General features: G+C 40.1%; 1 protein-coding gene across 1 annotated transcript; it reads left to right on the plus strand.

The window, feature by feature from the left end:
• Positions 1-50: 50 nt before the first annotated feature.
• Positions 51-11,909, plus strand: SPATA18 (spermatogenesis associated 18). The gene is made up of 13 exons (XM_068189193.1): positions 51-322; positions 2,264-2,369; positions 2,478-2,557; positions 3,959-4,077; positions 5,881-6,014; positions 6,484-6,493; positions 6,654-7,095; positions 7,538-7,699; positions 8,092-8,267; positions 9,950-10,073; positions 10,409-10,474; positions 11,282-11,321; positions 11,781-11,909. The coding sequence occupies exons 1-13, from the start codon at positions 236-238 to the stop codon at positions 11,789-11,791; spliced, it is 1,557 nt and encodes a 518-aa protein (XP_068045294.1). The 5' UTR covers positions 51-235; the 3' UTR covers positions 11,792-11,909.
• The last annotated feature ends 404 nt before the right edge of the window (positions 11,910-12,313 follow it).

Below are 12,313 nucleotides of genomic sequence, written 5' to 3' on the forward strand. Positions count from 1 at the left end.
CACTACCCGGCAGCGTCACCTGGCGGCCGCGGGCCGTCCACGCGCCCCGCGCCGTCCCCTTTACCGTGGCACCGCCATCGCCGCGCCGGCCGCTGCGACACCACCGCGGCTGTAGAGACCCTCGGACGCGGCCCAGCCCCGGGAAAGGGGCCGGGCTGGCATTACCGTCTCCGTTACACCTGCGCCGCCCGAAGAACACTCCCGGAGGGACAGCGGAGCGAACTGACATCTGGCCATGGCCAAGGACTTAAAGAGCCTGGTGGGCGCGGGAAGCGCCCGGGAGCTGCAGCAGAAGCTGGAGAGCTGGCAGCAGAACTACGAGGTGAGTCCTGTCGCTCCGGGGCCGGAGGCAGCGGCCCCCGCTCGGCGCTCCCCAGGCCGCTTTGGGACACTGCCCGGCACGCGCATCCAGTCAGCGCAGTTTTAACACCTGTGAAGCACCCACAGCCTCGGTTGTTTGGCTTTTTGTCCGTGACAAGGTTCCCTGAAAACAAGGGTCGGAGGTTAAAAGTGAGGTTTGATCGGTACTGGCTGTGCTTAGAAGAGAGGAGAGCGTTGAAGACCGGCAGGTGAAAGGAGCACGGGTGCGGTTGTGCTCAGAAGGAATCGGCTGGGGCCCAGGAACGGTCAGGAGAAGGTGAGGAGAAAGGCTGCTGAAAGTCAGAACGGGTTATCCAGCATCCCAGCCCTTCGGGGAGGGGAAACCTGTTCGAGTGAAAGGCTGCTGCAAGGCAGCACGGCCGCCGAAGGGCTTCAGAACGGGGGAGAGGGAAGAGTTTCGGGAGTGAGGAGAAGGCTGCAATGGGTGTAGAGGAATCCATGAAGGAGGAACAGGAAACTGAGGAGGTGAAACAGTGGAAGCAGGAGAGAAGGTGTAAAATTAGGGAAAGATGAGACTTCACAGCTGTGACTTTGCTCAGTGGAAAAAAATCTTGACAGAGTTTTCATTCCTGCATCCCCAGGTTTCTGTACCTTCAGGATGCAGATAGTTGGTCACGAGCCTGTAACCACTTACTGCGTGTGCTGTGGTTGGTGAGAATAAGAGATGCAGCGTTTTCAGGGGAAATCAGTTTTTTTTTCTTTTACTTCACGATTGAATAGGAGTTACAGTTACATAGCCAGTGTAACTCTCTGCAAGATTCATGGCAAAGGACAGTTTTAAGGACTTTGGGAGTAGCTGGTAAAGCTACCACAGAGGAAGCCAGAGGAGGAAAAGTTCTGTGCCATTCAAAATCTTGCAAATGGTTGTTGCAGGTGGACCTTAGGAGGGCTGAGCAGCAGTGGGAGCTGACCTCTCCATCATAAGTTGGTTGGGAATAGTCTTTCAGGTCTTGGGAAGATGAACAGTTTCAGGCTGCTGTTGCAGAAAAAGAGGAGCTGCCAGATGGAAATACCGTGTTATATTGCTGTAATGAGCTGGAAAAGCACACTCTGCAGCTGTGTTCTTGTGGAGGTGAGCAGGTTTACTGTACTCCCCAAGGCCTGAGGAAAGCGTGTTGCAGCAATCAAAACACAAGCTGATGGGGGCATGGGTGGGAATTTCAGCTGTTTTGGAAGCTTGGAGTCATTTGGAAGCTCCATATGGAGTCATTAAAACCTGAAGACCTAGGGTGATCTATGTGGAAGGTGATAACATAGGTTACAGGTAAAGATAAGGGAAACAGGTGCAAAGTGTGTATTCTTTTGGCAGGTGCAGTAGTATCCTGGACAGATTAACCCCATCAACTCCTTTTCAAAATTGCATTTGCTGAAAGTGATGTTAGTTTTGCTGTTTCCTAGGCATAATGCTGGGTTTTGCTCCTTTAGTAGTATATGTTTCAGTTTCTAACTCTTAAAAATCAGGAGAAATTGCGTGGAGGCTTCATGTGACTGCTGACAAAGCAATATAAGAGCCTTATATGTATTCAGATATTATGGAAAACCAGATTTTGGACTATTTTTTTTAATCCAAAAATCTGCTAGATTATTACTTTAATAACTGTTGGAAGATTTTAAGTCAACTACAACTTGTGGTTGCATCCTCTTTATGATGGAAAAGGAGTACGCTTTCTCAAGCAGTGAATGAACTGGGTCATAGAAGTCCTGATGTATTGCTCATTTGCCTATTAGAAATGAGTATTCAAAAACGAGTATTCTAATGGATCCAGTAAGAAAAGGTTGAGAAGATAAAATTATTGGGGGCGGGGGAGGAAATGCCATTGTAACAGGAATCACTTTAAGTAAGAAAGCCCACACAGATGTAATAATGCACATTCATTTACAGATGAATTCTGCTGGTGAAAATCTGAGCCGATGCTGTGAAATATTAGAACTGAACACTGCAATTCAAAAACAGCTCTTCTCAATTCTCAATGAAACATCTCAAGGAGGTAAATTGGTGCCTTGTCTAATTACTTACACATTTCACATGTGGCATTTTCTTCCAACTCTGGCTTTTTCTGTAAGTGTTCTCACCATTTCTTTATGTGTTTTCTTAGATGAATGTGCAGCAGAAATAAAAAGCTGTCTCCTGCCAAGCATATGCTGTGCTGCTTCAGGAAGTGACAACCTCACTCAGGTGTGTAAGAAACTTATTTTAAGGGACTAGAACTATGTGGATTTATACCTGTGGAAGCGCTTTAATGACTTTCTGTTAATATTAGCCTCCCTCAGATTTTACTTAATGAAATATGTCCTTAGTTGCTTGTGGAGACACCTATGGAGACAGCTATGCTATTATGGAGGAATTTACTTTGTATAAGAAGTCTATGTTATTATACTGCTTTCCTTTTCTAGGTAAAGATTTGCTATTTACATTTACATTTGCAGAGACATCATAAAAGTATTTATGCCATATCTCTTTTAGAAAAAATAACACTGTGAATAGGTGTGCATAAACTCCATGCATTAATCTGTGAGCACCTTTTACTTTTTTTTTTTGAAGGAAAAAACTCTAAGAATATCTTAACATTATATTATTTCCTAGAGTGTTAGAAAAAAAGAAGTGTTCATGTGTATCATGATACCACCATGCTCCTGCCATGATATTTGGAGTTTGTATATATTTGGTATTTACTGAAGGGGTTGTAATATTAACAGTTTGATACTAACAGAAAAGACAGATCTGTTGTGGCTTTCTGATTTGAAAGAAAATAAGAGAGTTGGCTAATTCAGGCTAGGGGAAGACCTTCAAGATCCTGAGATTTGACAGTGATGTCTCCATGTTCTTTGGTTTCTCATTTTTACACCTGCTCTGTCAAAATATTTCACAATTAAAACAGGACAAATAAAAAGTGATATCCCTTAAGAGTCTAGTATAAAGCAGGAGTGGTGGTCTGCCAAAACCCCCACAAAATATAAAATAACAAAGTTATTAAATGACAGTACACCAGGCATACCAGTTACAGATTTGTAATTGCATGTGACATTCAAAATATAAAGAAAAGCCTGTTGCACAATTACTTATTTAATTCCAGTACTAGCTGGCCGTTCTATGGCTTGTTAAAGGCAGCTGCATGTATAGTAGTGTGCTTTCTGGAAAGATAATACTTGCCTTCTGTGTTCTAATAACATTTTCTGTTGTTTTGTACACATGAATTCCCAAAAAGTTTACTTGAGTTGGTGATTTAGTCAGTCAGAAGGTGACTAACTGAAAAAAACCAGCTGTGCAACACATCTGCAAAATGCTTTGTTCTGATGATTCAGGCAGTAAATCTGCATATGCTGACCTTCCATAATTTCTACCATGAGGTATAAAATAAGTGAATATTTTACTTCATATAATTGAGTCTTTCTTTGGTGTGCCTGAAAGGTATTGCTTATGTCTCAGAGAGAATGCAATAAGCTTTTCTTCTCAGTTTCTTTAGAAATGGTTGTTGCTGAAATATTTAGAAGTGCATCTGCCCATAATGCTCTAGTACATTACTGAGGGAATCTATAAGGTAGAACATTCAAGCAGTGTGACTTCATTTCCTGGTAGGATTCAACTGAAGGAGAGCTACAGCTGAGAGATTTGGCCGGCAAACCAAAATGTGAACTGCAAGACCTGGAGGACAAACTAAGTGAAACTCATGTGCAGATCAGCCAGATGGAACGAGAGTAGGGAGATTAACTGCAGTTCTTTCTATTTGCTTTTTGGTTTTTTCCCCTTGACGTCTAAATATTGATGGAGATTTGTAAAATGTTTGATTCCTGGCCTAAAACCAGAGTTTAAAAATGCATATTAACTCTGTATCGTGTGTATATATCCAAAGTGGTGTACAAATGATGCAGTCACACCCACATTCATAAATTGACTTGGTAGGTTTTGCTTTTGGCAGAGGTGTTGAAAAACATGCCAGTATTCTACATAAAAAGGTTTTGTATAGTCCATGACAATCCCATGTGAAGTTATGGTCTATGAAATGTTGCATGCTGAGCAAACCCTAAATAAAAAATCAATTGAGTAGCTACAGTGGAACATTTATTGAAGGACCTACAACATGTCACAATTAATTATGCAATGTAATTGATGTGTAAATATCCAAGAAGATAAAAGCCACTATCATGAGATGGAGGAAGAGAGTTGGATTTCCAGATAAGTGACTAGGTCTGAAGAGTTTTTGCCTAGTTGCATAAAACATATTTTATGGAGCATTATAATATAAAAATTACTAAATTGCTTCAGATACAAGTTTGTGCAGTTATTACCAGTTCTAGGGCCATTTAAGAGGTAGCTTCAAGTGGCAGACACATTCTCATGCATCTATTAGCATGAGAACAATGAGTGTTCCACAAGTCTTGGGTCAGTACATTAAGTGATATAATTTCATGCCCTTACTAAGTGATCCCAAGAATATCAGTTTGGATTTTTCCCATTCCTATTTCTAGAGCTCATCTTCCCAAATCTGCTTTTCTTTCCCAGTTGTCCTTTACAGTAGAATTCTTTAGCCCTCTTTTACTTCTGTTCTGCTAGAAGTCCTTCCTGAAGGAGCTGACTTAGGATGGAACTGCGCAGTCTTTCCTCTTAAGCAGATGTTGCTGGCCTTATTACCTGTGGTCATCTCAGTCAGCTTGTTCCTTAAAAAGGTGGAACAAGAATCCTGTCATTTGATAAGTGTTAGAGTTTTTGTTGATTCAGATCCTCAGAAATCTCACCAGGGTCCTCCAGTAAAGAAAAGGAAGAACAGAGTGAATACCTTCAAAATAAATAGAAAATATATTTTCTTTTTTCTTTCCACTTTTGGTAAGAGAAAAACAACAGTAATACTGGTGTTTGGAGGGAAAGCAGAGATCTTGGGATAGTTTTTAATATTAAGTAAGAGTAAAGGACGGAAGATAAACTTGCTTCACTGGTTGTCTGCCAATCTTTAAGAATCACTCCTTCTTTTGGGGACAGCAGGAGAGGAATTGTTAGCTTTTGGTATTACTTGAATAACATCTGTGATATCTTTTGACTGACTGATATATTACAGCAAAGAAAAGAGCCCAAGAACCTGATAGAAGACAATACATAGGTTCTTAATCTGTAGGAAAGAAAACTGAGATGGTTAATATCTTAAATGTGAGGAAAAAAATAGTTTCTTTTAGACCTGTTCATCTGAGCTACCATAAAGACACCAAATGTTAACCAGTGATTTTTCCTATAGCACACAGTACTATATCCACTTTCCTGCCACAATACACTTACGCAATTTAAAGTAAGATCAAGGGTCTACTTTGTTTCATTTGTTTTTAAACTCTGGATTTTTCCTGTGTTTCAGCATAAGGAAAGCATGCTGAAATTATTCAGCAAGCATTAAGGAGCTTGCTCAACAATTTTCCTCTTTTTTCTGCTCCTGTTGTTTGATGATGAGGATTAATTGATAGATAGTTTACATTGGTAGAAGGACATCTTGTGACTGACTGTTCTGTGTGATTAAGTCTGAAGGCTTCCCGTGCCGAACAGTGCAGCTTAAGGAGGTTACAGCAACTGGATAACTATGAGCAGAAGATTGAAAAATTGCGGGATGAGATTGCTATGCTGGATTGCAAAAAGTCTGTTATCCAGAGCAGGTAGAGGCCTTACTCAGAGAAGTCACTGAATCATAGAATTTGGTCATGTTAGGTAGCATGAATTTTTTCCTAGTTTAAATTGAAATATAAACAAAAGCCAAGCTTTTTTACTTTGTTATGAAGGTACATAAACTCTTTAGATCATTTGTTCTAGTGCCCAAATATTTTATTTTAAAGCAACTATGTTCGGTTTCAGACAAAACAGCAAATAATGCACCTTTACAAAATACATGGACAGCAACTGTATGAAATAGAGAGGTTTTTTTTGTTGATGAGTCCTCTTTTAAAGAATTCTGCCCTGTAATTATAGTGGTCAATTTTCACTTGTTTGACTTCAGCCATACTCTTCAGTGCTACTGAAAGAGGAACAAATCTCCAAAATATTACTAGTTAAAAGTGTGTTTCCTAGGAACAAAGTGCTTGGCCTTACATGCTTTACAAATTACTTTACTTTTACCATTTATGCTTTAGCCCATAAAGCGTATTATGAAAATGCCTTCATATTAGACTAACCAGCTGTAGCTTCTTTAATTACTTCGGCTCAAAGTCTCACCTTACCCTTGTAAAAATGAAATCCGCCTCAGGGAAAAGCATCTGAGGATGGTAAAGTGACATAAAGCTTCTTTGCACGTGTGTCATAGGCTTGCACGGACCTGCTCTCCTCCGCCATGCCGTCTGAGGAACTGTATCTCTCCTCCGCCGTGCCGTGTGAGGACCTGCTCTCCTCCGCCGTGCCGTCTGAGGAACTGTATCTCTCCTCCGCCGTGCCGTGTGAGGACCTGCTCTCCTCCGCCGTGCCGTGTGAGGCCCTGTGTCCGTCCTCCCACGTGCCGTGTGAGGCCCTGTGTCCGTCCTCCCACGTGCCGTGTGAGGCCCTGTGTCCGTCCTCCCACGTGCCGTGCCCTTTGCGTGAGGCCCTGCTCACCTCCGCGGCTCAGGCGGGGCAGCGCTTCACACCGCGCCTGCCTCATAGCTCGCTACAACTTCATTTATACTGTAGAACGCTTGGAGGCAGAGGCTGCCTTGAAGCGATACTTCTGTGACTTGGAGACGGTGCAGAAGATAATATACATTGCAGCTGTGGTAAGAAAGAAATATTCTGGAGGTGTGTTGTAAACCACTATGTCTGCATTGGATTAAATTGTGGGTAAATTAGCATTTCTGTCAAGTGCAGAAAAACTTTCTTCCTTTTTTTATTTTGATTTTTCTTTCTTCCCCTCACACTTCCACACTGAACTCTCAATGTAGTGTCCTACCTGACCTGTCCCAAGATTGGAACAGGGTCCATGATTTGTTGTACAGGTGCTAAAAGAAGACTGATTTGGTCTGAAAAATAGATGATAGTGATCAACATTGCCTTAGTTAGAAAAATTCTTTTGGGATTGCTGTATTAAATGCTACAACACTACAAAGCTAAAAATCTTTCCATATCATGCTTTCCTTATGCTTGTAGCTATGTGCTTTTTTAATTTAATTGGCTCCCTTGAAACCACCTAGATATCCCACGTGTTCTTTATGTTTGCAGGAATCTTTCCGTGCGGCAAAGATGGCCTTCTGGAAGGTCAAAATAAATGTAAAAGACACTTTGGCTGTATGTCACAGAGGGGGACCTTCGTCACTTGAAGTTGCTGTCCTGGATTATATAGCTTACCACAAGGATCTGTATGACGTTTGTTCCAGTGTCCATGTAAGTCAAGGGCAGTGGGAAAGTGATCTCTTTCGTGGTGATCTCTTTCAGGAGCTAGTAAATTCAGACTATGTACATTAGAAATGCACTGTAACCTGAAGGAGAAAAGAGTTACTGAATGGACTTTGTTTTGTAGCAGTTTACTTTCTAGAACAATATTGCTAGGATTTGAATATGTATGACTTCGTAATAGCTTGTTTGATTTGTTTATAGCAGCACATTCTTTCTGAAGCTGTTGTTTTCTGGAATAGTCCAGGGCAACATTACTATGAACTTTTTATACTGATTTTTAAATGTAGAAAGCTGAGAGGCATATTTAGGGGGGATTTCTATACTTGCTTGTGAATAAAATTGTTAGCGAATGCAAATTACTCATGTATGTTTATTTTCAGGAAGTAGTTTGCACCATGAACAAGAACCCAAAGCTTCCATGTCCAGAACAAGTTGATTTCGTTGTGATCAGTGCTTTGATTCGAGAGTTGTGCTGTTTGGCTTTTTCAATGCAGACACTCATTCCTCCTCTTGATATTGCCTTTGGTGTTGATGGAGAATGCTTCAACAGGAACATGTAAGAAGTCTTTATATTCAGTCAGACTCTTACCATTAAAGGTTTTGTAGTCTACTTGTTTCCTAATTAATATAGCAGTTCAAGATTGCTAAACATTAATTTGGGGCAAAACCTCCTGGCCTGTAGTGAATTTGGTATGTCTTTAAGATTTAGGATAGTGTATAAATGCTAGCACGTACACAAGCATTAATTTTTTTTTTAGTGAATAGCAGAGCAATTTTCTGAATAAACTTCAGTCTCAAGAACACATTTAATTTGTCATTTAAGAAGAAAATTATCATCAGCTTTCCCTGTTTAGTCTCTATCTGCCTTTTTTAAAATGTTTGCATCTTTGTTCCTCCTTACTGGCCTGTTCTGTAAAAGTCATATTTACTGAGATCTGGCAGTTGGTGTCATTACCAGGATCATCAACATGTATGCTGCAACCTCCAGGCTGTGGCTGCTGTAAAACATACCAGTATTAATATGCTCCCATCTCTTCTGGTTTAGAGCTGGGCAAAACCAAAACTGCCTCTTAAAAGTGGGAATTTTGTTAATAATATTTCTTTCTTCTATAGGGTCAAGCTGCTTTTTTAGCAGACATAGAACTGTAGGGTGCTTCCATGTTGTCAAGAAAATTAATGGAATTGATAGGTCATAAAAAATTGCTCTAAAAAGTGAAACACCTTACATCACTAAGGAGGTTTCTAGTAATAATTTAGAAATGGAACCCAGGTTGTGAAGAGCTTGAGAAGTCAAGGAGAGAAATAGAGAAGATGAAAGTAGACTTTCAACAGAGAGTGCAAAATCATACAGGACTACTCAATGATCCTATCCAAATACAGGACAGTTAGCTTTTGACACTCAAAGCTATTGGCTAAATTAAGAAGCACTAACACTGTGGTATAGTCTTGAGATGCTTTCTCCACCTACTTGGTGTGTATGGCCTTAAGAAACCATATCTAATGTGCTTTTGTGTGCTGCTGTGGGAGACACTCACATCTGTCTATCTAGCTAGATAAATGTGGCTTATGTGTATGTTTACATGTGTAACATGTATATGTGGTACACAGAGATGGAGCAAATTAAAATAGTAGAAATTAAAATATCTCTGTTCATTATGTGTGATAGCATTCTACAAAGGACCAGCCAAACATCGTTGTACCCTATGCCTTGCTTCGTGCCTCTGGTTATGACATTGTTTTATATAACTTGCTGTTGTAATACATTACTAAAGTATAGATGCATTGCTTTTAATACAATTTCTATTATTTCGTATTTGTTCTGAGTTTGACTCCATAAAGCCAAATGTGTTATTTATCCTTTTAGGGGGGTTGTTCTAGCAAGATATTCCAGGAAGAGGGGATGACTGTGTCTGCCAAATTGCTGCTTAGAAGGTTTAATCTGTCAGTGGACATAGAGGCCCTGGCTTGTGTGGGGCTTATGCAAAAATTGAGGTCTAGTGGCCTTCTGAAGTGTGAGATGGTTTTATTAGAATGTCTGTCAGTATAATTAAACAGTATATTCTGCTAAGTCTGTCTTCCAAGACCATTTCTTTTACAGGATCACATAAAGAATACATACTTTTGTGATGTGGAAATATATTAGAGCTGTAGCTACTTTTTATCAGCAGTGATGATTTGGAACATATTTACCTTTTGGCACTCATATGCAGACATTTCTTGTACTGTTTGTTTCAACAGGTACTATCGTAGCTTTGACTCAGATTTCACAGCTCCCTTTGTGGCCTATCACGTGTGGCCTGCTCTGATAGAAGATGGTACTGTAGTTGTGAAGGGAGAGGTAGTCACTAAAAAAATGGTTATGGTACGTATTTTGTTAAAGAAATATGTTAAGGGAAGTCAGTGGATTTCAACACTGTTTCTAAAATTTAAAAAGATACGTTTTTAACTGTTCCCTATATGGGTGGAGTAGTACATAAAATATCAATTGGGTTTTAGTGCCTCATCTTGTATATCGGTTAAATAGTTCCCTTTTCCTTAATGTATTAATTATGCAGATTGTCAGAGCCTGTTCTAAGGAGAAAGCTTGTTTCCTTTCTGTCTTCAAACCTTGTCTCCAGCATGGCAAATCTGCTTGCAGAGTCTGTCTTTATTAAACCTTCTCTGTCATAAGAGGTTTGTCAAACTTTTCTCTTGTAGTGTCCTCGCAGATGCAGAATTAGAAGCAGAAGCTGCAGCTGTGGCCGTCCTCTGCTGTGTGGTCAAGTAAGCCTCAGCTGAATGTTTGTAGTGTTAACAGCATCAAGTATTTTAACTAGGAATGTAGACAGCCTGTTAAAAATGCTGATGTGCCACATGTTCGTTTTGACACTGGGGATAAGTGCCTTTGCTTTATGGTCTTGAATGAGGTGAAGCTGAACAGACAGATTGTTATTGCCTGGTATAATGATCAGTAGAGATACTGAATGAGAAGTAGATTATAGTTAAATTCTCAGAAGTATCAACTGTGTCTCTGATATTGCTTTGCCCCTACTCCCCTTGCTTTAGTGCTCTTCTGAATAAATAACTGCATCATCTGGAAGTGTTTCAGTCATTTTGGAGTACATATAAAACACATAGTTCCTGCCTCCTGGAATTAGTACCCTAAATTTACTCCTAATTTACTAAATGCTTCAAGGGAGTGAAAAATAAGTGTAGGGTGAGCAGGAAGGGAAGGTGGTACAAATAAGATATGTGAAACTTTAGCAGAGTTCTGCATATCATATAGTTGCAAAACATTTTTAATTATTTCTGTTAAAAAGGTGTATATTTTTCTAATTGTTAGCCCATCTTATTAAATGGACATATGTGCCCTCAACTTAAAATGTGACTATTGAAAATGTGAGAGGCTCTGTGTAGGGCTCCCTTTTTCATGTGTGTGTTCAGGCTGTGAAAAAAAATAGAAAATTGTTGTATTTGACTTAGTAAGCTGCACTGATGTGCAGATTTTCTGAATGTTGATGGGTCCCTAGGTGGCTTTCTTGGTTACAGTTCTTTAGCACACCTGATTTTCCTTTTCTGTTTGTCTTGCAGGTGGCTCGAAGCCGCAGTCTTTCAACAGTGAGGGTCAAAAGTAAGTGGGCGTGTTAGTTCCTAGTGACTCATGGTTTTCACATTAAGCCCTTGAACAATTGAACAGAATAACATGTTGAATGTCTCTGATTCTAAAATACTTGCCGAAATCTTAAATTGGGTAGCCCTTTTTTTATGTACGGAAAAAGGCTGAGATTTCTTACATGGAGGAAAGCTTGTTTTTTCACTCTACTTGGACCATTGTCATGGTTTCTCTCTGCTGGTTGCCTTCACTGTGGCCAGTGCTGTAGTAAGTGAAACTTGCTTCCTTCCCTACACAAGAGACAGTTTGCTGCTGCACACCTGCTGTCTTCCTGCCTTTCAAATTCCAAAGAGACGGCTACATGGTGGCAGTGAAGTGAGGGATTTCAGGAAGTATGAGTTGTGCCTATCTTGGGCCAACCCAATTTAGAGATTTAGAAAATACAGTTGCACTGAAATGTATCTTTTTCTTCCACAGGGCGCTGCTAACTGAACATCTTCCTGCAGTGCAGTACATCTGGATTCAACAACTTTGCTGGTGCCATTTCTCTTCAGAAATACCTCAAATCTCTCAATAATGCGAATGGCAATTGTCACTCCAAATGGAGGTTGTGTTCAGTGTGTTTTTTTAGAATTATAAAAGGCTTATTTATAATTTTAGAAATGAAACTCTTTTGATTAAAAAAAAAAAGTGCATGCAGTACAGGATCATTTGGCAAAATTTGCAAAGCTCTGAAGAACCCATGATGTAATCTTGCAGGTGGAGATAGAATTATTGCATCTAGAATGTTTGCTTCCCCCAGATTCCAAATGATGCAGTTTATCTTGATAGGATGTTTAGTATAACCTAAATGGTGAACATTGCAGAGTGTTGAGGTTAGCTGTCACTTGAAAACAATGTAATTAATTGGTGCTTAATTTACAGTTTTAGAAAATAGCAATAATCATAGGATGTGGCAGTCTCACACAGCAGCCTTTTAATACATCCTTGTGATAAACTGAATTTTCTAA

This window comes from Anomalospiza imberbis, chromosome 4 (assembly GCF_031753505.1).
Source record: "Anomalospiza imberbis isolate Cuckoo-Finch-1a 21T00152 chromosome 4, ASM3175350v1, whole genome shotgun sequence".
NCBI lineage: Eukaryota > Metazoa > Chordata > Aves > Passeriformes > Viduidae > Anomalospiza > Anomalospiza imberbis.